The sequence below is a fragment of the Carassius carassius genome, chromosome 20 (assembly GCF_963082965.1).
Source record: "Carassius carassius chromosome 20, fCarCar2.1, whole genome shotgun sequence".
Taxonomy (NCBI): Eukaryota; Metazoa; Chordata; class Actinopteri; order Cypriniformes; family Cyprinidae; genus Carassius; species Carassius carassius.
In genome coordinates, this window is record NC_081774.1 from 4,552,897 (window position 1) to 4,578,488 (window position 25,592).

At 36.8% G+C, this 25,592-nt stretch overlaps 2 protein-coding genes across 2 annotated transcripts; both read left to right on the forward strand.

Annotated features, from left to right (window-relative positions):
- The first annotated feature begins 626 nt into the window (after window positions 1-626).
- On the forward strand, window positions 627-9,925 carry LOC132096103 (uncharacterized). Its single transcript, XM_059501266.1, has 3 exons — window positions 627-669; window positions 938-1,035; window positions 5,890-9,925. The coding sequence occupies exons 2-3, from the start codon at window positions 942-944 to the stop codon at window positions 9,690-9,692; spliced, it is 3,897 nt and encodes a 1,298-aa protein (XP_059357249.1). The 5' UTR covers window positions 627-669; window positions 938-941; the 3' UTR covers window positions 9,693-9,925.
- A 13,496-nt stretch (window positions 9,926-23,421) lies between these two features.
- Window positions 23,422-25,378, forward strand: fzd8b (frizzled class receptor 8b). The gene has a single exon (XM_059501267.1). It carries the CDS (start codon window positions 23,578-23,580, stop codon window positions 25,303-25,305), a length of 1,728 nt encoding a protein of 575 aa, XP_059357250.1. The 5' UTR covers window positions 23,422-23,577; the 3' UTR covers window positions 25,306-25,378.
- Window positions 25,379-25,592: the final 214 nt, after the last annotated feature.

Consider the following 25,592-nt stretch of genomic DNA (forward strand, 5'->3'; position numbering starts at 1 on the left):
CCTTCAAGACATATCATTAAAAAAAAAATGTAATCAGCCACATCTTGTTTTAGGACATAATGCTAAGTGCTCTAAGCATACTGATAAACAAAATGAAGTACAGAAATGGTTTATATAAGTTCAGTGGCTGTAACTAATAATCTTGCAATAAACAGTTAAAAAAATGTCTACACTACTGATTTTTATTTATTTAAGCAAACAAATACAATTAACAAAAATTAAAGCTAAATTTTGACCAGATCTGATATTGCTCAATTTAAACTTTTTGTTAGTTTTTCTTTTTGATTATATAGCTGTGACGGAAATACAAAACATTTTGTTTCAGTTTGTACATAAAGATCTTTGTACATGTAAATACCTATAAACCTTAGTTTACACTATATATATATATATATATATATATATATATATATATATATATATATATATATATATACTGTATATATATATATATATATATATATATATATATATATAATTATTGGTTTCCCGTCAAGAGTACACACATCACAGTCACTTATACATAATTTTTTATTAAGAGACTTCTCACTTACCCAATCAGACTGTTTCAAGGTGTGGCCTTAACTCTATAAAACCCCCAGCACTCAGTTCACAATGATCAAGGTCTGAAACTTAGACTGAAAAGGACAAGAAGGTACATACAAAAAGGTATGTACTATTAAATGATGTTATCTCTGAAATGCTAAACTGGGGCATAAGTGCAATTTGGTCTCCCTTAGCATGCTCAATAATGTCTCTATAGACTGCATACTTTTATTGATTTATTGTTATTTTTGCAGTTGTTTATACAGGTGGAAAATGCCTTTTCACCATGCCCTCAACAATTATATTTAAATTCCTTTTATGTATAGCTTTTATTGTTTTACACTTGGCCTAATCTTTAAATATAATTAAGGCTTATTTTGTCAACTTTTAGAACGATGTCGGACTCGAAGACCATTGAACTGGCTTGTCTTGGCCGCCCTTTTCAGTTAGGAATGCTCTATGACTGCCGAAGAGATTGCCTCATTCCAGGTAAAAAACATTTCCAGTATTTCAATTAGGTTAAATTATATGTTTACCAATGTTACTGATTTTTCTATCATGACAAAATAAACAAAAACTACACAAAAGTCAAAGTTTAGGTTTATAGTTAAATAGATTAATAGTTTGTGATTATAAAACTGTTAGTTTTTTAATGCAAAAGATTTATATTTCAAGGACCATTTATGATAGCTTAGCATTTTATATATATAAATTTTCTTTTGTTAATATTATGACTATATGTTATTATTATTACTTGAAATATTACTGTGTGCACTGTGATAAATGCCTAGGACACTTCAGGATCTTTTTAATTTACTCTGAACGAGTGATGCTTTACTTGCCTTATGAAAATACCCTAGTGCAGATGCTAGCTAATTATGTTCATGCAACGCCATAAAATTAATGTGATTAGCTGTTGTCACTATGAAGGCTGCATCAGCACCCAGCTTCAGACTCTCCCTCTATCAATCATTGATGCTGATGCCCTGTGTGAATGTACCGTAACTGAAGGGGCTGCTATATGCTTGCTAGGGATTATTTAATTATGTTATCGCGGACTCGCTCTTTCGTATCATACAAACGCAGCCGCTGCCATTTTGTGATGATAGTTTTGTACACTGTAATTGATTACAAGATAACAAAAAAACTGATAAGTCTTAAAGAGTTTTTTTGTTTTTTTTGTATCGCAATTATTTAGTGAAAGTGACGTGACATACAGCCAAGTATGGTGACCCATACTCAGAATTCGTGCTCTGCATTTAACCCAGTGAACACACACACACACACACACACAATGAACACACACCCGGAGCAGTGGGCAGCCATTTATGCTGCAGCGCCCGGGGAGCAGTTGGGGGTTCGATGCCTTGCTCAAGGGCACTTAAGTCATGGTATTGAAGGTGGAGAGAGAACTGTACATGCACTCCCCCCACCTACAATTCCTGCCAGCCTGAGACTTGAACTCACAACCTTTTGATTGCGAGTCCGACTCTCTAACCATTAGGCCACGACTTCCCCATTATGTGGTGAAATGCCATGAAATAAGTGGTATGACTGTACAATATCCCAAATATTAGTCTAGTTTGAACTTTGCTTTCAAATATTTAATTTATACAACAGTTCTTGGTCTCAGTTTATATTAGGTGGCCTTGATTAATATGTAAATACATTTAAATTAATCATTTGATACAATGCACTTATTCTGTACATACATGTTTTTACATTGTACTTATATTTAAAAAAATACCTGCATGTGTAATGAATTCCTGTAATACATTTATAATTACACTGCTGACCCATTCCTTACACATTAACCCACCCTTAAACCTATCCATCCATACCACTAAAGCAGTCCCTAACCTAACCGCTATCCCACCTCACATGAAGCAAAAGTGTCTTGCAATACAATATGAACACAATAAGTACATTGTAATTATTTCTTGATGTAAGAACATAGTAGTTAAGGCTACCTAATACGACATGTGACCCAGTTCTATCTGTACCTTGAGTCTGATTGACTGAGAGGTCTTTCCAAGTATGAGATATTCCCCCAATATTACCACGGGAGCCACTTCACCATTTGTATCACTCAGCTTGCAGCACTTTAGAATTTCTCACAGTGAGTGTCATGGCAGATGGCCAAAATCCGCTAAAATCTTAAAAATAATACTTTTGTTGTGTCACAGAATGTAGTTTTAAAAGTTTTTTAGACGAGAATGTAATTGTTTAATGTTTAGACTTCAAATATACGGTTTGTTAATAAAGATAATGCCTATTTGAAAATTTGCTTCAATGTTTCTGGAGATGTGAGCTCCTGGGCATCAGCGGCCTACCGAGAGCAGCCTTACCTCTGCCAGCTCTTCTGGAATTTCTTAGCTGTGTGGGCGGAGTCGGCGTGGGGGAAAACAGTCCATTCCCCCTCATTGGAAAAGCATGGCGTAGACTCAGAATGGCCTACATAAAATAATTTCTGCCGCTCGACAGAGCAACATACAGTACATACAAAAACTAAGATGTGTTTGATCACAAAATATCAGGGAGTGAGATTTATTTGATTGTGATGCGAATATACACCTTCAATACCACGACTTAGGTGTCCTTGAGCAAGGCACCGAACCCCCAACTGCTCCCCAGGCGCCGCAGCATAAATGGCTGCCCACTGCTGTGGGTGTTTGTGTGTGTGTGTGCACTTTTGGATGGGTTAAAAGCAGAGCACGAAATCCGAGTATGGGTCACCATACTTGGCTGAATGTCACGTCACTTTCAGGAGCGTTACTGTAAGCTGCGCAGGGGGACAGGACCAATGGCAGATCATTGCAAGTAGTGTAGCTGTGCTACTGCTCAGTGCTACCTCCGATAGTCGGCCTAGTTTTTTTTTTTTACTTAATAGAGGTACAGAACGCCACACAGCAACTTTTTGGCACTGCACCAAGCAAATATCAATCAAAATCTTCACAAAAATAAAAGAACAAACGCCTAATAAGGTCTCTGCATGTTAATTTGAATGTTATGTTTTCCCCCACAGCATAAACGGTTATGACGTTTTTGTCATTTTTACAACTGAAACAGAATACTGAATAGAGAGCGGGGTTTTATTTTTGAGTTCCATCTGATCTTTTCAAACTTATTTATATTAGTATTTAAGTGTCTCTCTCTATGGAATACATTCAAATAGTCAAAAAATATAGTTTGTTCATTTTAACGAGACCATTCAGTCATGCCTGACAACTTGACAATTGTTTTGTTAATTTAGGATATATAAATATGAAGGTATTTTGGAGATCACAGATTCTTTGAATTTTTTCAGCCTTTAAACTTTATGAAACTACAATTAATTTGGTTAATTCAATTTTATTGAACCATTTACACAATTCTACAATTCCAGACTAAGTCTTGGAATATATGACCCAAATAATACTTTTCACCTGATAATTTCATCTGAGCAAGTAAGTAATAAGTCTGCCAAGTTTGTTCTGACAAAAAAAAAAAAAAAAAAGAACACGGAGAAAAAAAGCATTAGGCTACAATAAATTGTTCTACCAATGGTGTTTATATTTAATGATCACTTTGCTCATATCACATCAAATAGTGCAAATTATTATTGTTATACCTTATTCTCAAAAAATGCGCTGCACACATCCAGATAGTGGGTTGAACTGTTCTGGAACAGTGTTGTAAATACAACTTAACCACTGATTTCTAGTTGTGTCCTCTTTTGTAAGGCAAACAAAGTAGTTTTGCTTTCACAATGAAACACACAGCATCTCCAAACCATGGCAGCGGCAACAACGAGAATATAAATTCCACCCGTTTCTTTGCATGAACATTTGGGCAACATTTTGCAAATCTTCCCACATCTAGATGTAAACGTAGGAGCGTGTTAGAATTACCCATTTTATGGAGTGGCTCTTAATTTTGATAAACAATATCTCTTTGGATTTGAGACTTTAGTCTTTGCAACTTTACAGATCTTCTGTATGCACCAAGAGCTTTTAACACTTCAAAGAGAAAGGAGAAATTTAAATTGCATCATATAACCCTTTTAATATGAAATTCAAATGTTATGACAATTAGAGATTGGCTGTACAGAAATTTTAATCAGCACGCTAATACACACTACATACACATAAACGCATGGGATTAGTATAATCTGGAGACTTTGTGTGATTTTGAAATAAACCCCCACCCCATTTACATTTACATTTCACCAGTTTAAAATTATATTTCAAGCTTTATGCTTGATTTATTTGTAACACATCAACCTCAAAATCTTTTCAGCTTTCTCTTTCTGAAAATTGTATGGCGTAGCGATATGAGAGCACCCAAAACACTATCAAAACACTCCAATGCAGCCCCAATCTTGCGAAAGATAAAAAGGCGCACAGGAAACAAAAACCTCTAAAAATTATATACAACTTGCCAAATGCTGGCCAAAACACAGAAATGTCGATTCGAACAGGTCTAATATTATCACAGGACCTCTGTGTTCAGTGAAAAATGAATTTTTACAAATTACAGACATGGGTGACTTGCATGGGATTAAGATCACAGACAACCTCCTCAAGTATTACACATGAATGGAGGTCACCAGGTAATATTAATCCCTTGCGAATAGGGCTATAGTCACGCAATTCTGATGTTGTTAATCATAATAGAGTGATTTTTCATTTGACATTTCCTTTACTTGTCCACTAAAGCCACAGCAATATCACCCTGCAGCCCAAGACTGGTTGCCCACTGAAGCTTTTTTCTCTCTTCAGAAAACTTTTTAGAAAGTGCTTATGGCTAAGATAGTGATTTATAGGAGGAGGGGGGTTGGGGGGGTTGGATTCTCATGCTAAGAAAAAGCTTTCATCTAATGGCAGAAAATAATTTAACTAAAATCACCATCACAAACACACACTGTTACCCAATACTAAATACTATTATTAAATACTAGTATTATTTATATAAAACATTATTTATTGAATAATTATATCTAATAAACAACTACAACAGCCATCATAAAAGTTGCTAGGAAATACAGTTAAAAGTACAAAGGCAGGCACTGATTTACAGCATTGAAGTTACATAAAATATAACGTGATTATATTTTACCATCAGCCAAAACTATTTGTTCTGGAATAAATAATAGAGCAATGAGACCAAAGACTACCCTTGAGATTTACCCAAAACAAATTATATGTACTTTTTAACCACTTTACAGAAATCAGAGCCAGCAGCAAATTCCAGAAAATTTCAGCTAATTTTTAAATAGATGTTATCTTTATTAACAAACTGCATCTTTGAAGATCGAACAAGTGTTTCTTTTATTATAATTATATATTTATTCATTTATTCAAGGAATAACCCTTTGGGATGCTGAGATGCTGCAGAAGAATATTAATGTACGACCACAGCCAAACACTGACTTTAAAATTATTGCCACAGATTCAAGTGAAGACAAAGTCAGTGCTCTTAATGTCTCTGCATCTCTTGAAGCCAGCTTTATGTGTGGAATGGTCAGTGTAAAAGGATCAGCAGACTATTTAAATAACAAGAAATCATCTAAACATCAGTCTCGAGTCACGTTACATTATCATACAACCTCACGCTTTGAGCAGTTAACTATGGAGCATCTTGGGGCAGGGAACGTAAAGCACTGCAATATATTTCAGGAGGGCTCAGCCACACATGTTGTTACGGCTCTACTGTATGGAGCTCAAGCATTCTTTATTTTTGATCGCGAAGTTTCGTCCAATGAAAACCATCAAAAGATACAAGGTGAACTCCAAGCATCAATCAAAAAGATACCTTTCATATCAGTAGAGGGCCAGGCATCTTTAAAAATGAATGAAATGAAACAAGAGAAAATTGACAAGTTCAGCTGCACTTTTCATGGAGATTTTGCTCTGGAAAGCAATCCAGTCTCTTATATTGATGCCATCAAGGTGTACTCGGAGCTACCAAAACTGTTGGGAGAAAATGGAGAGAATGCTGTGCCCATGACCGTTTGGCTTTACCCTCTGAAAAAACTAGATTCAGCAGCCGCTCAGTTAGTCAGGGAGATCAGTGTTAGCCTAATACGACGAGTCCAACGAATCATGGATGAAATGCACAACTGTGACATTCAGTGTCAAGATCTGATGAGGGACAGTATTGCTATTCAATTCCCTGAAATTGCAGCTAAGATCAGAAAATGTAAAGACCTCTGTTCAGATTATAAAATAGTTTTTCAGAAACATCTCTGCAGGGTTCTTCCAGCCATAAGGGGTGGAGGTAAAGAAGAACAGGAGCTTGCTGATACCCTGAATGACAAAGAAAGATCCCCATTTCAGGGTGCTCTGGTAACCAAGTATCTAAATGAGCGAGAGCGAGAGATGAACGTTGTTAGATCATACCTTGACATCATGAAAGATGTTCCTGTTCTTTCATCCAGCAACGAATTGGACAACGTTGTCTTGAAGGCATCCAATAACAATGTGATAGCATTTGCACTCACCTCCTTAAATGAAAAGGAACTGTACCTTTCAGACATGGAGAATTACCTGAAGGCACAATCTAGTAAGAATGGAGAGCAAATAAGTTATGATCAAGACTCCTCAAAGAAGACAGAGAAATGGTTTTCATCAGGAGATGCAACTACATTGACCAGGGAAACCATACAGGCCTTCCTAGATTTCAAGGAAGCCAATAAAGGAAGAACGAACATTGAATTTTGCATTGCATCAATCCCGGATGAACTCAGCACTGCCTCTTCAATTCATGTTTATGAAAGGGGGAGACTCATCAGCTCACAGTATGAGCTTCCCTCAAAACCACCAATGCCGGTTTTCTTGAGTGCTGAGCATGACTGCATACATCTGCAAATAAAACCTCCTGACCGTGGTGTAAGCTGTGTGGACTCGTACTGTATTTCATATCAGTCTGCACAGAGCTCTGAATGGACAGAGATGTATACTGATGGGGTTTCAGACCAGGTCACCGTCAAGCAGTTAAAACCACAGAAAGAGTATTGTTTTACCTGCAAGGCTGTGTGCCGTCCAGGAGTAAGTCTGACAAGTGAAACAACATCCTTCTTCAGGACTCGTCCATGTGCTCCTCCCGGAGCACCTGCAGTGAAACATGTAGAATCTGAGACGGCAACTATAGTCTGGGATGTTCCTACATCTGTGGGTGAGGATGTTCTGGTCACCGGATACGTGTTGGAGTTCAGAGAATGCGCAAAGGATCAGGAAAATAAAAAACCTTGGAAGTCTGTCAAATCTACAAACAGGGAGTGCACTCTTCAGGGACTGAAACAAGACACAGCTTACACAGTCAGAGTTTTTGCAAACTGTGGTAATGATGGAGTGAGTCTCCCCAGTCCTGAAACTGTGTTTTCGGCCAGTTTTAAGGTTAAAGAAACAAATAAGGATGGGAGTGGATTGTTCTTGAATCAGTCTAAACGAATAAAAAAGGGCAATCCAACAATCCATTCACTGACACTACACCAAAAAATGGCAGAGAATGTAAGTTTTAATCAGTATGTTTTCGGAAGAAAAGTGGAGGATGTGAAAAACAAAGTAATTCTTCTTTTGGGATCAACAGGTGCAGGAAAAACCACTCTCATCAATGTGATGGTCAATTACATACTAGGTGTAAAATGGCAGGATGCATATCGCTTCAAATTAATCAATGAAGTGACCAATCGCACACAGGCCGAGAGTCAGACATCTATCGTCTCATCTTTTGAGCTGTACAATCAGCCTGGGTTTCAAATTCCCTACTCCCTCACAATTGTAGACACACCAGGATTTGGTGATACAAGAGGAATCGCGCACGATAAACTGATTACAGAGCAGATCAAAAGCTTTCTCTGTAGCCCTTTGGGAATCAATCACATTGATGTCGTCTGCTTCGTTGTTCAGGCCTCTCTTGCCCGCCTTAGTGCCAACCAGAGGTACATCTTTGACTCAGTCTTGTCCATTTTTGGCAAAGACATCGCAGACAACATCTTAGTTTTAGTGACATTTGCAGATGGTAAAGACATCCCAGTTCTAGAAGCCATCAAAGCAGCAGATCTGCCATGTCAAAAGAATAAAAAGGGACAACCCACCCATTTCAAGTTCAACAATTCGGCTGTGTATGCTGACAAAACACCAGAAAAGCCTACAACCCCTGACAACGATTCAGATGATAATGATGATGACGATGATGGTGGAGGTGATAAACTGACAGAGCTTGTCTGGGAAAAAACTTTTAAACAGATGAAAGCTTTTTTCAAGACACTTGGGGGCATTGAAAGTAAAGATCTGACAATGACTATAAAGGTCTTGGAGGAACGAGAACGTCTTGAGAAAGCCATGGCAAGTCTGACCCCTCAAATAACCGCTGGTCTCTCTAAAATGAGTGAAATCAAAAAATTCAAGCAATGTTTGGAAAGTGAGAGTGACAACATGGCACAAAATGAGAATTTTGAACAAGAGGTAGAGGTGATGAAAGCAAACAGAACCCCTGTGAACTGTTTTACCATGAACTGCAACACTTGCTTCTTCACATGTCACTCCAACTGCTTCCTCCCTGCAGAAGATGCTGTGCAAACTTGTGCTGTGATGGAGAATGACCACTGCAATATCTGCCCTGAAAACTGCCATTACTCTGCTCATTCAAGGGAAAATTTCATGTGGACATATGAAACAAAAATAGAGAAAAAAACCGTTAAAGAGCTAAAAGACAACTTCATGGCTGCTAAAGGAAGGTTCATGGACTCTAAGCAAATGCTTGATGCACTTGAAAACGAACTCCATGGAATTGAGGACAAACTAATGAAGCTGATTAAACTGTCCTCTGATTGCTTAGGAAGACTAGATGAAATTGCACTGAAGGCAAAATCTCTCTCCACAACCGAATATCTTGAAATCCTGATTAAAACCGAGAAAGAGGAGAAAAGTCCTGGCTTTGAGGACCGCATTGTTGGACTCGAGAAGATGAAACAAGAAACCCTTATCCTGGAAAAGATTGCTAAAGGAGAACGTTTGCTCGAAAGGGAACGCAAGATCATGGTGGAAAGAGAGAAGCGAATGAAGACTGTTTCCCAGAAAATTCTGAAAATCAAGAAAGCTGTTAGTGCCTTACAGACAGAGAGCAATCAGGAAACATACGATCAAAAGGATGCAAGTGCCTGACTCAATGGCCAGGAGATGTCCTAAACAAAATCAAAGCTGATTATTATAAGAGAATTAGGATTTTTTTTTTTTTTTTGCTTAACATGGTGTTGCTCAACAAACATGAATGCTTCATTTGCATGTGGATCAAAATTTATCAATTAAAGAGAACATCAATAAAACTGAATTTAAGAGTAATTTTAAGCAGTTTTTTTGCCTCTTTAATGATGCATGCTTTTTTGTCTTAAATGCTTTTTAATTTTATTCTATTTTTATCTTAAATGCTCTTCAAGTTACTTTGGATAAAAACATGCTTTATGTAAATGTTAAATAATGTATTGTCTTTGCGCTTAGTCTTCTGAAATCATGCAAACATTCAAATACTGTAAACTATAAATTTCTATTAAAAACAATATATGATTTCATGATTTTCCTTCAAGTTTTGGACCTTCTCTTTAAACATGCTATTGCTCACTAACAGATAACACTAACAGCACTGATTTTTTTCAAAGTCAGACAAATCAACAAATGAATATAGTGTTTATAAGCTCACAAAATGAGACATTATAGTATTGACAAACAGATAATATTTTTTAAATACCACTTATATAAAATACTATACTATATAAATAAGTTTTTTCTTAAACTAGCTTTAATGCTGTCCTCACCATCAGGGTTTCAATCAGACATTTTTTCCCGCTGCAATACAATGTATTTCCTCAAGCGCAATGCTAGATGGCGACAAACTATCATCAGAGAGCTACAAATGCAAACCAGCGTCTGTTCACATAATGGGACAAACTGCATTAAGAGTCCTTGAATAACAGAAAAGAAACTGGTCATCGTTAATGAAACTGGTAAAAAAATATATTTTCTTTAACCAGGAAGGTCCCATTAAACTACACTATCATCAATATGTCCAGCAGAAAATACCATTTTAAAAGAAGTACATAACGCCACACAATTAACAAACACAAAACACCAGTGTCTAAAAAAAACAACACAAATCATATTCAGCGTTTTAAACATTTACACAGTTCTGTAAAAATAAACTTGATGGTACAGATTCCATATGCAAATTATCTTGAAGCTCATTCAATACACAATTTAAAACATAATTTTTTACATTTCTCTTTTTTTATATAAAAACTGGCATCTTAAGTCTGTCTATTAGTCTAGTATTATTAGTACAATGTCATCATTGCAGTGTTATTTATCCAATAACTTGATAGTCAAATTTAAAATCATGATTTTTAAAACTATGGGGAATTCCAAATGGAAGTGAACATTCCTATGCACCTACCTAAACTGAATTTTTAGGAACAAACCTCAACTTTGCTTCAAAATGCATCACAAGAACTCGTAAACCCAGGATCATGTTTAATAGTACTCTTTAAACTATTATATCAAATGAGATGAACAGTAAAAGTTTGGTTACTTGCCATTAGAACATTATAACTTTTTTATATGAATGCAAAACTACTTACAGTTGAAGCAAACTGGAGTTAAGTGTCTTGCTCAAGTACACTACATATGATAAGGAAGTAGGACTGCATTTTTCATCAGCTCTCTGGTTAAAAACCTGCTGAAGAGACTTAGATAGAAACAAACTCAATGTCACAGTCATGACAGGATGGTCCCAGTCCAGACCATTTTTAGGCTACCACTTTGTGATGGGGTTTTGATGGAGCTTTTCTCATTAAACTCATGTGTTCCTAGTACATACTCTGATGGTACATGTAAGGCTCTGATTGTGCTTGATTAGTTTAATCTCCAGCTGAAGTGCTGCACCACATGGAGACAAGCGCTCAATCACTTCAGCTTAATAAACAAGACCACCAAACACAGGAAACCTCCAATATAAACTGACCCATTACCGTGCCAACGGGGAAACCAGGCAGGAAATGTCTCATGAAGCTCATTCCCATCTGGCTTATTGATGTGAGGATATAATAAAGCTAATGGACATATAGTACAAATTCTGTCAAATGATTATTCATCTTTACAACAATGAGGACATCATGAACTCACAGTTTGAGCAGGAATGTATGTGACCGGACGTGGACGACTCAAGACTTTTTGAAAGGAGAGGAACAATTCCACAGGATTTCTCAGAGATGGAATCCAAAATTAAATAAAAAACAAACGGATGTAAAACTCATTGAATTGAAAAACCCAATGGAGAGAGAGACTAAATGTTCTATTCTGATGTGTATATTTGTTTGGGAGTTTGAGGGATTATTTATTTTGGTTTGGTGAGGTCACATGTTGTCTGTCTTCCTGTTATAGTAGCTGTTTCCTGAGGTGTTCATCGAGTCAAAATGTATTTCTAGTCCAAACCAAAATTGCCAGAGAGATGCCTTGTGCAGTCATGTTTTTCTGAATGCATTTACAAAATCTAATTTATCTAGAATTATTAATTTTAAATAAAAGATGACCTAAACAAGAAATTGAATCCAGAATCATATTATGTACAGTACAAGACTAATGTATAGTGGCTGTATTTATCATGGTGTATGACATTTTCTGTCAAAAGGCTTTGATCCTTGGATGGTAACGTTATCTGTCCATTTACCATCCAAATCCATCTCCTGTCACATATTTCAATCTTTCTCTCACTATCTGCTAAATTGCACTTGGAATCTCAGAGCATTTTGAATCCAGCAGGAGGAGGATGATATACAGTCAGCTGAGAACGGCTTCTTAGGCGCCAATATTTTAAAAAGATGAGGCTATCTCGTGCAGATATGCAGTGGAGATTTGCAGAATGTCATCTCACAGGTTTGGTGGAGAATTCAGATTTTGCATCTTCCTATAAGGAACTTGCAGACTAATACAACAATCTTTTTTTTTTTTTTTTGTATAGTGGAAGATGAGCAGTGGATTGGAAACATTTACTATCCATTCTGAAAAAACATGTAAATTAATAAGACAAAATGTTTGCAGTGTTCACAAAGGTTTACAAAAGTGTTTACAATAATACCTACAGAAAATAAGAATTACATTAAAAAAACAACAACATATATATATATATGCTATGCTACACAATGTTAAATAACACTGAAGAGTGAGAGAAAAAATGAGGTGCAGGCTGTGACATACACAGAGATGACATTACATTGAGAGAGAGACAGGCAACATCGAGGAGCCAAGAACTGAACCGTCCAGACACACAAAGAACACGCATGAAATATGTAGCAGTGCAAACATAAGGCTTGCAGTCTGTGTGTTTGTATGAATCTGTGAATTCTAGCTAACACATGTTTGGAAAGAACAGATTCAGAGGTGAGTGAGAAATGACCGGGGGACTGTTCAGATTTTACAACGTGTAGTGAAAAACATACTACATTTAAAAACCAAGCTGCTAGCACAGATGCAAACACAAGCAGTTTCTAGTTTAACTAGAGTATAGCACTATAGCAATGCCAAGGTCATGGGTTTAGTACACACACACACAGACACACACACATACACACACGTGTTCAAAAGTCTTTTTTTTTTCATTTTCATTGTGTTTTTCTTCTTTTGTAATGGCATATTTTTTACGTTCAGTTTTATAAAGTTACGTTCATTTTTATTGAACCAAATGTAATTCCATACATTATTGACTATATCAATAAAAGGAAAAATAATGTCTGAGAAGGCTTTTGATTCTATTGGTTGGGAATTTCTTTGTTATACTATACTATTCACCAACAGTTAGTATACAAATGAATGGCAGTCTGTCTAATTAAATAGTTTTACAAAGAGGATATAGACAGGGTTGCCCCATCACTCCTTCTCTTTTTTGAACCTTTGGCTAACATGATAAGACAGGATGGTGGTTCAGAGGGGGTAGTTATAGGAGGAGTAGAGTACAAAATCTGTTTGGTGAAAACAAAACCCAGTCTTAGAAGTGCCTTTGTGAATGGACAACTTAAAGTTATATGGGAGCTATTCTGGAAAAACATTCAACATCCACAAGACTCCGGCTTTGAAACTAAATTTTGGGAGAGAGACATGAGGGTGGAAATATCTGAGTATGCGGCTTCATGCATGGAAAACTCAGTGTTCTGTGACTCATTCATTGAACTGGAGATTTAATTGAACAAAAATTTAAGTTCTTTGGGAAGCAGCACCCTTTCCGGAGGGAGTGCGGTTCTGTATAAGCTTACTCTGCCAAAATTGTTTGGTTATGTCCATATATTTAGCCTTTTAGAGTAAGGACGGGACAATTAATATCTAGGGTAATAGGCTTGAACATATGTGTCATTTCCCATTATGTTTATAGGGGTCACTCCAGAGGGTTTCAGTAAGTGTGATTATTATCTCTTAAAGATTTTATTTTTATTATTTGCATGTAGGAAAGCTGTTGGCTCAAGAGAAGTCCTCCCTTCTTCTAAGTATTGTAATGTCAGTCAAGTATGCGCTATGGAAAATTTACCTTCTCCCTACAGTTACAGAAGAACAAAAGGGGAAATTATTGGAGGAAATGGGATTGTTATACTTTAAACAAGCAATGGCTAGACTTCCAAAGTGCACTTCAACTTTCTGTACCATAGGGTTCTTCATTTCCTGTAAAAACTCATGTAACTGTTATTGTAAATTGTTGTTCATTTAAAAAAAATTATATAAAAGTCTTATAAAAGTCTTACCAAAATATTTTGGTTTACGTTCTGTATTTGTGTGTACTAAAACAGAAACTCTGTCAAAAAATTAAGTATAAAAAAAAACATTTAGAACATGTGAAATACTAAGAAATACAATAAAAACACAATATATGATTTAATGCACTTTCATTAAACAACCAAAGCCAAAGTATAAGCGTCAGCCACAGTTGACTGCCACAACTACTAAACTGACAATAATAATAATAATAATAATAATAAGACTGTAATAATAAGACATTGTCTACATGAAAACCGTGGTTTGTAATTTATAATCAAGTTTAATTTGGTTTGACAAAAAGCAAATAATACTCCCCTTAGAAAAATGTATAATTAACAAAGCTATCATCTTGAGTAGTTTGTAGATGTATGTTTGTGTTAGACAAGTGCTAGATAAAGCTTGCTGTCTCTTTAGTCAGCATAAGTCCTTATTACCAGCACAATACAGCTTTACAAATACACAAACATCTGCTGACAATTAGAGTGAGGTGGTTGTCAAACAGTGATTATCAGCCTCATTAAGGGGGAGGCGAATTTCATTATCAGTGTTTAGAGTCCTGACGACATAGATTAGTGTCTCGCCCCTCGAACACACACACAAACATAGACCACACAGAGGGGTAATGAGTCCTGAATACACAACTCACCTGACCAGTACGTTAGAGTAAACCTCCTGAAAGCTTCTTCCAATCAAACTCTTCAACAAACATCAATACCATTCCGATGACATGATAGGCTAATTACATTATTCTAATGTCTTCAAATGCTATTTCACTTCTTATTTGGGTAGCTAATACAGTGTACATGGACTTTTTTGAACTCTCTGTAGTCTGTAAATGTTTTTGAGCTCATTAAAATAATATGTAACAAAACTAAAAAATACTTAATTTTAAAATAGTTTGCAATGTACCATGAGACTCTGCAAGAAGTTTTCAAATGAATTTCATTGTACCTACAATTACTTGAGATGCAGAAAAATCTGTGAATTGTAAATAAATGTAAAATTGTAAAGCTGATTTCATAATACACAGTGCATCAAACACCAGAGGCAGACAGTGAAGCATTTTATATATTTTTACTCTGCTTTAAAAGTATACTTTTCAAGTGTCTGTTCTTTATTAATGTTTTTCTTTAGAAAATTTTACTTCACAACATTCCAAAGCATAATATTTTACTTTTACTGCACTACATCTCATATTAAATATCCTTTAATACTTAATTACATTAGAAATCTATTACTTTCCTACTTTTACTCAAGTAAAAGTGATTCAAAGATTTACTTGAGTACAAGAAAGAGTACATCTTTTATTTATGAAATGTAGTGCAGTAAAAATAAGACATTATGCTTTGGAATGTAGTGAAGTAAAGTTTTCCAAAGAAAAAGGCTCTGATAAACTACAGATAGGCCTACATTTTAAATTTACTTGAGTAAAGTTAAAATACTTCCCTACTCTTCGCCTCTGTCAAACACCATTTCATCAGGAACTGAAAACAATGGCATGAAGAATATAAAGAAGTTCAAACTGTTTGATCAGTAGGCCTACATGGATGTGCAATATTTCAAATAGGCCTCTGTGAGTGTTTCTTATATAATCTGTAACGTTACTGCACCACGGTTTCACGATTTCAGCCTTTTATCTGCTAAACCGTTGAATTTATCACTGATTCACCGGTCAGGCAGAAAATAAATGTTTAGATTTTTTTATGCTTCTACACATGAGTAGTACTGTACAGTAGGCCTACACATCCCACTACATACTTCACAAATTAGAAATTCAGAAAATCTTTTCAGACACCAGTTTCTTGTTACATTCAAATTGGTTGTCATAGTAACGACACTAATGTCGTGGAGATTAGGGATTATGGGGATTTCGACGGCCCTGTTTTAAATAATACTATAATACCGACTGATTATGGTATGGTGAATGATTGTGAATAACAGCAACAACATAATGCTGCAATGATTGTTTCGGTACTTTAAGTGCTTTTTTTGTAGCGTTATTTTGATAGTATTTTGATCGTTAAGTGTCTTTACCTTCAGTACAGAGTAAAGTTAGTTCAGACGCCGCGCACAGGCAGGTGTTGATCAGAAATACTTTCTTCATCCCTTCATCCCTTCAGCGTGTGATCTTATAGAGGATTCGGACTGAACCACGAATCGATTCATTAACCGTTAGCCGTTTGTTAACCCCGTTTTCCGATTCAGTAAAAAGAACCGACTCAAAAAAGTGACACGTTCGTGAATCGGACATCTGATTACAAACAGTCGGCCTGTACGACATGACGTGGGCCTAAAATCATCAACCTAATTTTAGATTATTACTTCCCACAGATTTCTCTAAATAGCGACACGTTTGACTGGTTGGTGACATTACATTTAGGCTAGTTACTATCTATCTATCTATCTATCTATCTATCTATCTATCTATCTATCTATCTATCTATCTATCTATCTATCTATCTATCTGTCTGTCTGTCTGTCTATCTATCTATCTATCTATCACTTATTTACATTTTTATTTTGTTAAAGACACAATTTTCATTGTTTTGGAAAATATTGCTGAACAACTGTAGCTTATAGTTTATAAGTAGTATTTTTCTATATAATTGCAAATGTTTGTATGAGTAAAGGAGTGTGTGTGGTAGGGTGTATGGGAGTATGTTTTGATTTACCTTTTGATGTTTAGTTTTCCTCAAAACAGTATAAAATGACCCTGCCCAACTTAAGTTGAGGACACACACACACACACACAAACCTGAGGTGGACAAAATGTTGCTCTCTTCTTGGTAATTCCCAATGTCCTGATTTTCTCATTATACGCCTTCACCAAATAATGTATATGTGCTGGCAACGGTTAAAAGCACGTCCTTAGCTTAACAAACTGACTGAGATGAGTTTGATTACATATATTAGCACAATTATGTGACAAATTAGACACTCACATCAACCTAAATACAGAACATGGACATACATTTTAAACAAGAATGTTTTTCAAAGCTATATGCTAAAGCTTTTGCAAAACAGACACAGTCTCTGTGTTTCTGGGCAGAGTGCCAGTGAGAAGCTGTTGACCTGGGGGCCAAAAATAACCCAACGCTTGTCAAACTTTCAAATGACTGTTAGTTTTCAATCAATAAAGCACAAGGAAAATTTACATTAACTGTTGGTTTGCCAACATTTGCATTTGACAGATGCTTTTATCCAAAGCATTGAGGGAACTATCTCAGCTGCATGTCTAATTTATATGTTGACATCAATCAAAAGAAGCCAGAAGATCAATCATTCAGTCCAAATGAATTCTCATGAGTCTACATCAAGAACAATCAATAGCCATTCACAGGTCAAGGTTGAGTAGGTTGATGTTCTACATTTGCTGAAATGCAAATTGCACAAGGAATTGTCTCCTACAATGCAATACACTTTCCATTTTCATAAAAGATGCAGTATTTAACACTGACAGATCAGTTAGAAAAAAAAATATTGATCAAACAGTGGGGGAAGAAACTCGTCCCCCTCCATGTGAATAATGGTTATAGCCTTGGTTTCCAATTTCCAATTCCAATACAAACACCTTTTTTCAAAAATGTTATCATATTTTTCTTGATACATTATTTTAACTTCCAAAACATAACATGAAATTGGATTTTAAAAAAAACTACGACACACCATGACAGTACATAAGCAATATTAAAATGCAAGCTGGTCATTCTGCCAGAATAATCAAGGCTATCTGTCACCCTGAAATTGTTTACAAAAAATAGATATTTTTGCATATTGTTGCAAAAAAAACAGTTGTCTATACAACATTACTTCCAGAACCATTTTAATAGTGTGAAGAACATTTTCTGAATCTAAAGACAATTTTTTCACTATAAATAACCTTTTGTGCAATGGAAAGATTTCATGGATGTTAAAGTTGGATTAGTCTATATTTGACCCAAAGTTGGGTTGAAACAACCCAGCATTTTTGAAAGTGTAGATAGTTAGAAAACATTTTTAAAACACTCCTCCACACAATATCTTATGTCCTGCAGAGTATAAATCCATCAAAATACATTTAGTCTGCCTCTCTCTTCTTTTGGAAGAGTCAATCATGAAGAAAGATGTTTATTGGTCTAATTAAGCAGACACATTCACAGATTCTTATTCCATGCCATTTAAAAGGCTTTAGAAAGGCAGCGAGAGATGGAGAGAAGGCTATTGTGGAGACATAAATGTGTCTGTCTGAATATGCTGCCTAATTATGTCCTTTGAGACCAGGACAAGAGGAGAGGGGAAGGAGAGAATGAAGAGGGGGAAACGCAGGATGAGGAAGAGGGAAGAGAGAATAGAGGGGGAGGAGAGACGTGAGTGCCTCGAGGAGTCTGAGAAACAGAGGTCTTAAGCCACAGATGAATGGAAGAAGACAAACTAAACAGACGTAAGAATGACGGAGAGAGAGTTGGGGGAGGGCCGGTCAGACAAAAAGAAAAAGAAAAGCCATTGAGAGGAAATAAAGAACACTAAATACACAAAAGTAAAACAAGAGCAATACTTTCAGTCAGCCTTTCTGTTATAAAGTGGAGGACTGTATACAAGAGACTTAATGACAAAGTCACACACACACAATGTCTCATTTAGAGATTAACATTGGATCCAACATTTATTTATGAGGTACTTATATATATATATATATATATATATATTTATATACATATCAATATTTTCAAAATATATACTGCATGTGTGTATTTATATATGAATAATAACTATATATAGTACATACACATTATGTAAACGAAAATTTCGCAATTAATCATTTGACATCACTAATATTTTTTATTTTATTTTATTTTTTACATTTAGCATGTTTATCCATTTTCTGTCTCAAGATAAGCACATTTTCCCACACCCACCCTCACTATACACCTGACATTCATTTCCTGCTGTTTTTTTTTATCACTGCAGTCCTGAATACTGTACCTGGAAACAGACTTACTTGCCTTATAAATACCTGAGAGGAAATTAAATTCAGTCTTCAAATATGTTGATAAAACTAGTGCAGCATTCATTTTGAAACAATTTTCACAAATAATTAAAAAAAGAAACAAACCTCACTATTAACTATTTCTTAACATCCCTTTATTGACTTTATATAATACAGTATATTTAATAAATATATTAAATATACAGTATATTTAATATAAAGTCAATCAAGCCATGTAAAAATGAGTGAAAAAAAGTTCCCATTCTTTTTGTTTTTCTGTTGAACACCAAAGATATAGATAAAATATATTAATAAATGTTTTTGACTCCAGTGTTCTTCATCCTCTTTTTGCTCTGTAAAAGGAAGAATCTCATACAGGTTTGGAACCACTCGGCTTTTGGGTGAACTTTCCCATTAAAGGCAGGGTAGGTAATACATTTATAAACAACTTTCTTCCAAATTTGTTTTAAACTTTCTATATATATCAATGCATAATTAAAATGTAAGTACTCTGATAAAAAGAGTATAAAAATCGAGTGACTCTAGACCGTTTAATCTGTATTAAACACAGCTCATTATTTCCAATCGGGACGAAACATAGGATTGGCTTAGGCGACTGTCACTCTCTCGCAACCATGGCAACCACCCTTTTGCCACACATGACCTGCCCACTTGCGCGTGCACGTTTGATTTGAGGAATTCAACAGGCACGGATCCTAGGAATACCAAAACAATGGCAGAGAAACAGCAAGCAAAATTCACAGTACCAGCTTATGCAGTTAGTGAAGGCAAACCAGGCAAAAAAAGGAAGACAGTAACAGTACAAGAAAAGGAAATGAACAAAAAGTCTTTGGATAAACAAAGAAATAAAACGTGAGTTAATATCGGCGTGGCTTTCCAGCGATGGCGAGAACTGAGGGAACTCAAGGGGCTGAAAAGTGACTCCTTGATGGCTTTATTTCTGCTGGACAGGTAAATCTTTCTTTTTGTATTTTGATCATACATATTTTTTGTTTATTTTTTCATGAAGCATGTGTCATTAGCACACGTAGCTGTGTAATATAGCTAACATAACATTACTTAGCGAGCCGTAGTAGAGACGATAAATAATCTATAGGAGCCCAGAAGGGAGGGGGTGGAGTGAATGGAAATAATGAGCTGTCTTTAAAACAGTCGTGAGAGGTCTACAGACACTCGATTTTTATACTTTCTTTTTCAGAGTACTTACATTTTAATTATGTATTGATATATAAATAAAGTTTAAACAAATTTGGAAAAAAAGTTTTTTATACACTTTTTACCTACCCTGCCTTTAAGACATTTCCATAAGACCTATCCCATTTTTTTAAATCTGAAAATTGGATTTAAAATGCAAACACATACTATTTAAATCACTGCATATTGTGTACTACACATACCTTTTCTTCAAATAATAGGTAGTATTCAGTAAGTATGCCATTCCAAACACAGCCTCTCATATTCTCTCTCTTGGTATTAACTGCATGGTTTCTAGGCTGATTGGATTTCTTCATGACTGTCCATGTCATGCTTTCTCAGCCGAGGATGTACTGGGCATCTGGTTCACGGGGATCAACAGTCTGGATGCACAGTCAGTTCTGCAGGTGTAAAATCCCAAAGGAGACATGCACACATAAAACAGCACAAACATTTTGGTTAATGGTGAAGTGAGATTTATTTTATTTACATTGCCATTATTTAATAATCTCATGTTCTCCAAACTAGTATAACAGTCTTCACATATAAATAAATACATTTTTTATTTAAAGATGTCCTTGTTACACATTGCATGTACCTACTATTATATGATAGCAATTAATTATGCATAAATACATGCAAGTAACCCTAAATCAAACCTTAACCATATAATAAGTACATGTAGTTAATTAATAATGCATAATACTTAAATACACTGTAACAACGACACCTTAAAATAAAGTGTAACCTTTTTTATTTTATAAATATTCAGAGAAATATCCTTGGCAGTAAATTTAATATAATGAAGAAAGAGAACTGGGGCTGGAAAGCTGCAAAGTGACAAATAAAAGTTGTCCATAAGAGTTATGCACATAGTCTCATTTTAGAAATAGAGATGTCAGTGTATTGCAGGATTCCTCGAATCTGGCCCATAAGATTCACTTTCCTACAGAGTTTAGCTCTAACCCTAATAAAACACACCTGAGCATGCTAATCAATGTCATCACGATCATTAGAAAATCACAGGTAGGTGAGTTTGATCAGGGTTGGAGCTAAACTCTGCAGTGCAGTGGCCCTCCAAGACAAGATTTGAGGAAACCTGGTGTACTGCATGTTTTGTTTGGAAATCCCATAACAGTGTGCGTGTGTGTCTCAGACTAGACAGCCAGGTGCCGTCTGGGTGGGCTTGTTGCCATGGTGAGGAATCTGGTGAATGCATTTGAGAAAGGTAGAAAGGGGAAAAGGACAGCGAAGATGTAGGAAGATTCTGACCGGAGCAAACATAACAGTGGATCACTGCTGCTTAATGTGGAATTGAGCCAGAGTTTGTGTGTGTGTGAAATTTATGGTCATTTCACAGTCTAAAAAGATGTGTAGTGTAGGTGTCATTTAGCCTTGTTTTATTAGTGTTTCTGGGGTCAACTTTGTTGTTTTTAAGCCATGTTGAGTAAATATTGCAAATACAGTATCTCTTTACGGTTTTTTTGCAATTCTATGAGTGTTTTGTGACAAATTTATATTTTGCTACACTTGTTTACTGAAAGGTTATTTGGGAAACTCAAAATGGTTCTTCAATGGCATTGGTGTTAAATCCCATTTTGAAACATTTATTTTTAAGAGTGTTTTTAAGATCAATTACCTTTGTTGTAGTATTCATCTTGATGGAAGCATCTGCTATGTAAATGAATATATGTAAAGATCATCACACTTTGTTCAGTTAATCAAAGGCTGTGTGTTTAACTTAAAAAGTTGTTAACTTGTGGGCCTATCTGTTAATCATTACAGGCCCTGTTAGTCTGCAAGACTGCAAAATATCCAAAATAACAGAGCACCAATAAAACCAATGAAGCTATACAGTAGTTGGGAAAACTGGGACAAGTATAACCACAAAAAATAAAATAAATAATAATAAAAAAACAAGTATTGGTTTCATTTGATAGGTAGATGATCAAAGAATTGTCAGACTGGGGCAAGTTGTAACATGTCATCATATTGTCATCATAATTTGTTGACAAAACAATAGTTTGATATTTTGTATTAACAATCATTTCACGCGCAGAGAAGTCACTCTTGTCTGAATTGTATTCAGTGGCCCTTAAAGGTGTTTGGAAGTTTAATCACACATTAAATGGTTGAATTTGATTGCAAGTGACACATTTTATCAAATAATGCATGTTAAGTCAGTTCAACCAGTTCCCATCGCATCGAGGAATTACTATGTAAATATTTATAATACATTTTCAGTGAATGAATTAAGATTGAATGGTTTGAACTGATTTTTATTTACATCTACTTAATCGTTAGAAAACTTTTTTTTTTTACAAAGTAAATTAAACGTTTCTAAAATATTTCACTTAAAGTGTGGGGCTTTATTTTCTTTTGAAACTCAAAGACAATTAATCACTTTAAAAGTTGCATAAGAGTCCAAACAGATTTTGAGGGCACTGTATAAATGTCAAGTGAAACCTTGCAGGAATTTGGGCATTATTGTACTGGCACGAAAAGTGCATTTTATCGTTTAGTATGCCAGTTTTGTCTCTTTGGTACAGCTCTTGCCTTTTAGTCTCCTTCTAAATCTAATGATGTAGACTAAATGCGAGTTCAACTATGCAATAATTACATTTTGCGGGGGATATATTAGGAAAAACCCAAACATGCCATGAGACTTGTTTACAGCCACAAATTCAGTGTTTGGACATTGGGTGGGATGTAAACAGAGGTGAAATAATATAAGACATACAAACCGTTGGTAGTTCAAACATTTACTCAAAACTCTCCGGGGATGCTTGATTAAATTATCGTGAGGTCCCGCCCCTGGAGTTCTATGATTGGGCGCCGAGAGAAGGAGGCGTGTCACGGCTATTCTTTATATATGGACACACGCTCCACTATTTGACAGCCAAAACAAACTAGACGCTATAGTGAATTGCACTTGGATTCAGATTATTCTACTGCAAATTTGAATACATTTGATCAGTTTAATTAAGTGGTATAATTAAGTAATCAGACAACATTGCTCACATGCAAGCGCATCCTTTGTTTAGAAGACCGGGAGCGGGTGCGTGCAACTGACCGAGGATGGACTCGCCTATGCAGGGGTCCCACTGGCCTCCACTAGCGCTCTGTGTCCTGCTATTGTGGAGCTCCGTGTGTGCTCGTGAGCCGGTCTGTCAGGAGATCTCGGTGCCATTGTGTAGAGGTATAGGTTACAACTACACCTATATGCCCAACCAATTTAACCACGACACCCAGGATGAAGCTGGGCTCGAGGTGCACCAGTTCTGGCCCCTCGTGGAGATCCAGTGTTCCCCGGACCTGCGCTTCTTTCTTTGCAGTCTGTACACGCCCATATGCCTCGAGGACTATAAGAAGCCTTTGCCGCCGTGCAGGAGCGTGTGCGAACGGGCGAAAGCGGGATGCGCGCCTCTGATGAGGCAATACGGTTTCCCGTGGCCGGACCGAATGAGATGCGATCTTCTCCCTGTGCAGGGAGATCCAAGCAGTCTGTGTATGGACTACAACAGGACTGATGCTACAGCCTCACCAGCTGCTCCAAAACCAACCAGCCGACCGGGGAAGCCATACAACCGGAAAAATAAAAGCAGTCTTGGATCTTCTTCATGTGAACCGGAGTGTCACTGTCGTGCGCCTTTGGTGACCGTGAGCAGTGACCGTCATCCGTTGTATAACCGGGTAAAGACAGGGCAGATCCCCAATTGCGCAATGCCATGCCACAACCCGTATCTTTCCCCGGAGGAAAGGACATTTGCCACATTCTGGATTGGAGTTTGGTCGGTTTTGTGTTTCTTGTCCACCTTCGCCACAGTTGCCACTTTCCTAATTGACACCGAGAGGTTTAAATACCCCGAGCGTCCGATTATTTTCCTGTCCGCCTGCTATATGTTCGTGTCTGTGGGGTACATCATCAGACTCATCGCGGGCCACGAAAGAGTCGCGTGCAATCGGGATAACGAGATGGACTATATCCATTATGAAACCACGGGTCCCGCGCTTTGCACGCTTGTATTTGTTCTCATCTATTTTTTCGGGATGGCGAGCGCTATCTGGTGGGTGATCCTGACGTTCACGTGGTTCCTCGCGGCAGGGATGAAGTGGGGAAATGAAGCGATCGCACGATACTCGCAGTATTTTCACCTGGCCGCGTGGCTCATCCCGAGCGTCAAATCTATCACCGCGCTCGCGCTGAGCTCGGTGGACGGGGACTCGGTTGCGGGAATCTGCTACGTAGGCAACCAAAACTTGGAAAACCTGCGGGGATTCGTGGTCGCGCCACTGGTGATTTATCTTTTTATCGGAACAGTATTTTTATTCGCGGGCTTCGTGTCTTTGTTTCGGATACGGAGCGTTATTAAACAAGGAGGAACGAAAACGGACAAACTGGAGAGGTTGATGATTCGGATCGGGGTATTTACGGTCCTGCATACGTTCGTTGCAATGGTGATCGTGGCTTGTTACGTTTACGAACAGCACAATCGCGAAGCGTGGGAAATCGCGCATGCGTGTAACTGCCCGTCGGATAAAAAAGCTCAGAAACCGGATTACGCCGTGTTCATGCTCAAGTATTTCATGTGCCTTTCGGTGGGGATCACGTCAGGTGCGTGGACGTGGTCCGGTAAAACTTTGGACTCGTGGCGGGCCTTTTGCACGCGCCGCTGCTGCACCTGGGGCAGTAAAGGCACGAGCGGTTCAGTGTACAGTGACGCTAGCACGAGACTGACATGGAGATCCGGTACAGCAAGTTCGGTTTTGTGCGCTCCAAAACAAATGCCACTGTCCCGAGTGTGATAAAAGCGGAACTTCATAAAAGACTTTGCAAACGGATCAACTGCTGCTTTCCTGACATGAGAGATGCCTTTTACCAGTAGGTATTTAGTGAGACCGAGGATAGTTGTCACATAGCCTACTGTGACGAATATTCACTGGAGTAAAAGAAAAAGAAGAGAAAGTGTAACCAGTCCCAATCTCTTCAACTAAACTAAATGCCATTTAGTCATAGCTCATATTAAATCATAGCTCATGCCTGTGTATGAGGCTATTAATGTGCCTTAAAGTGTCCATACGGGTTTTTATAT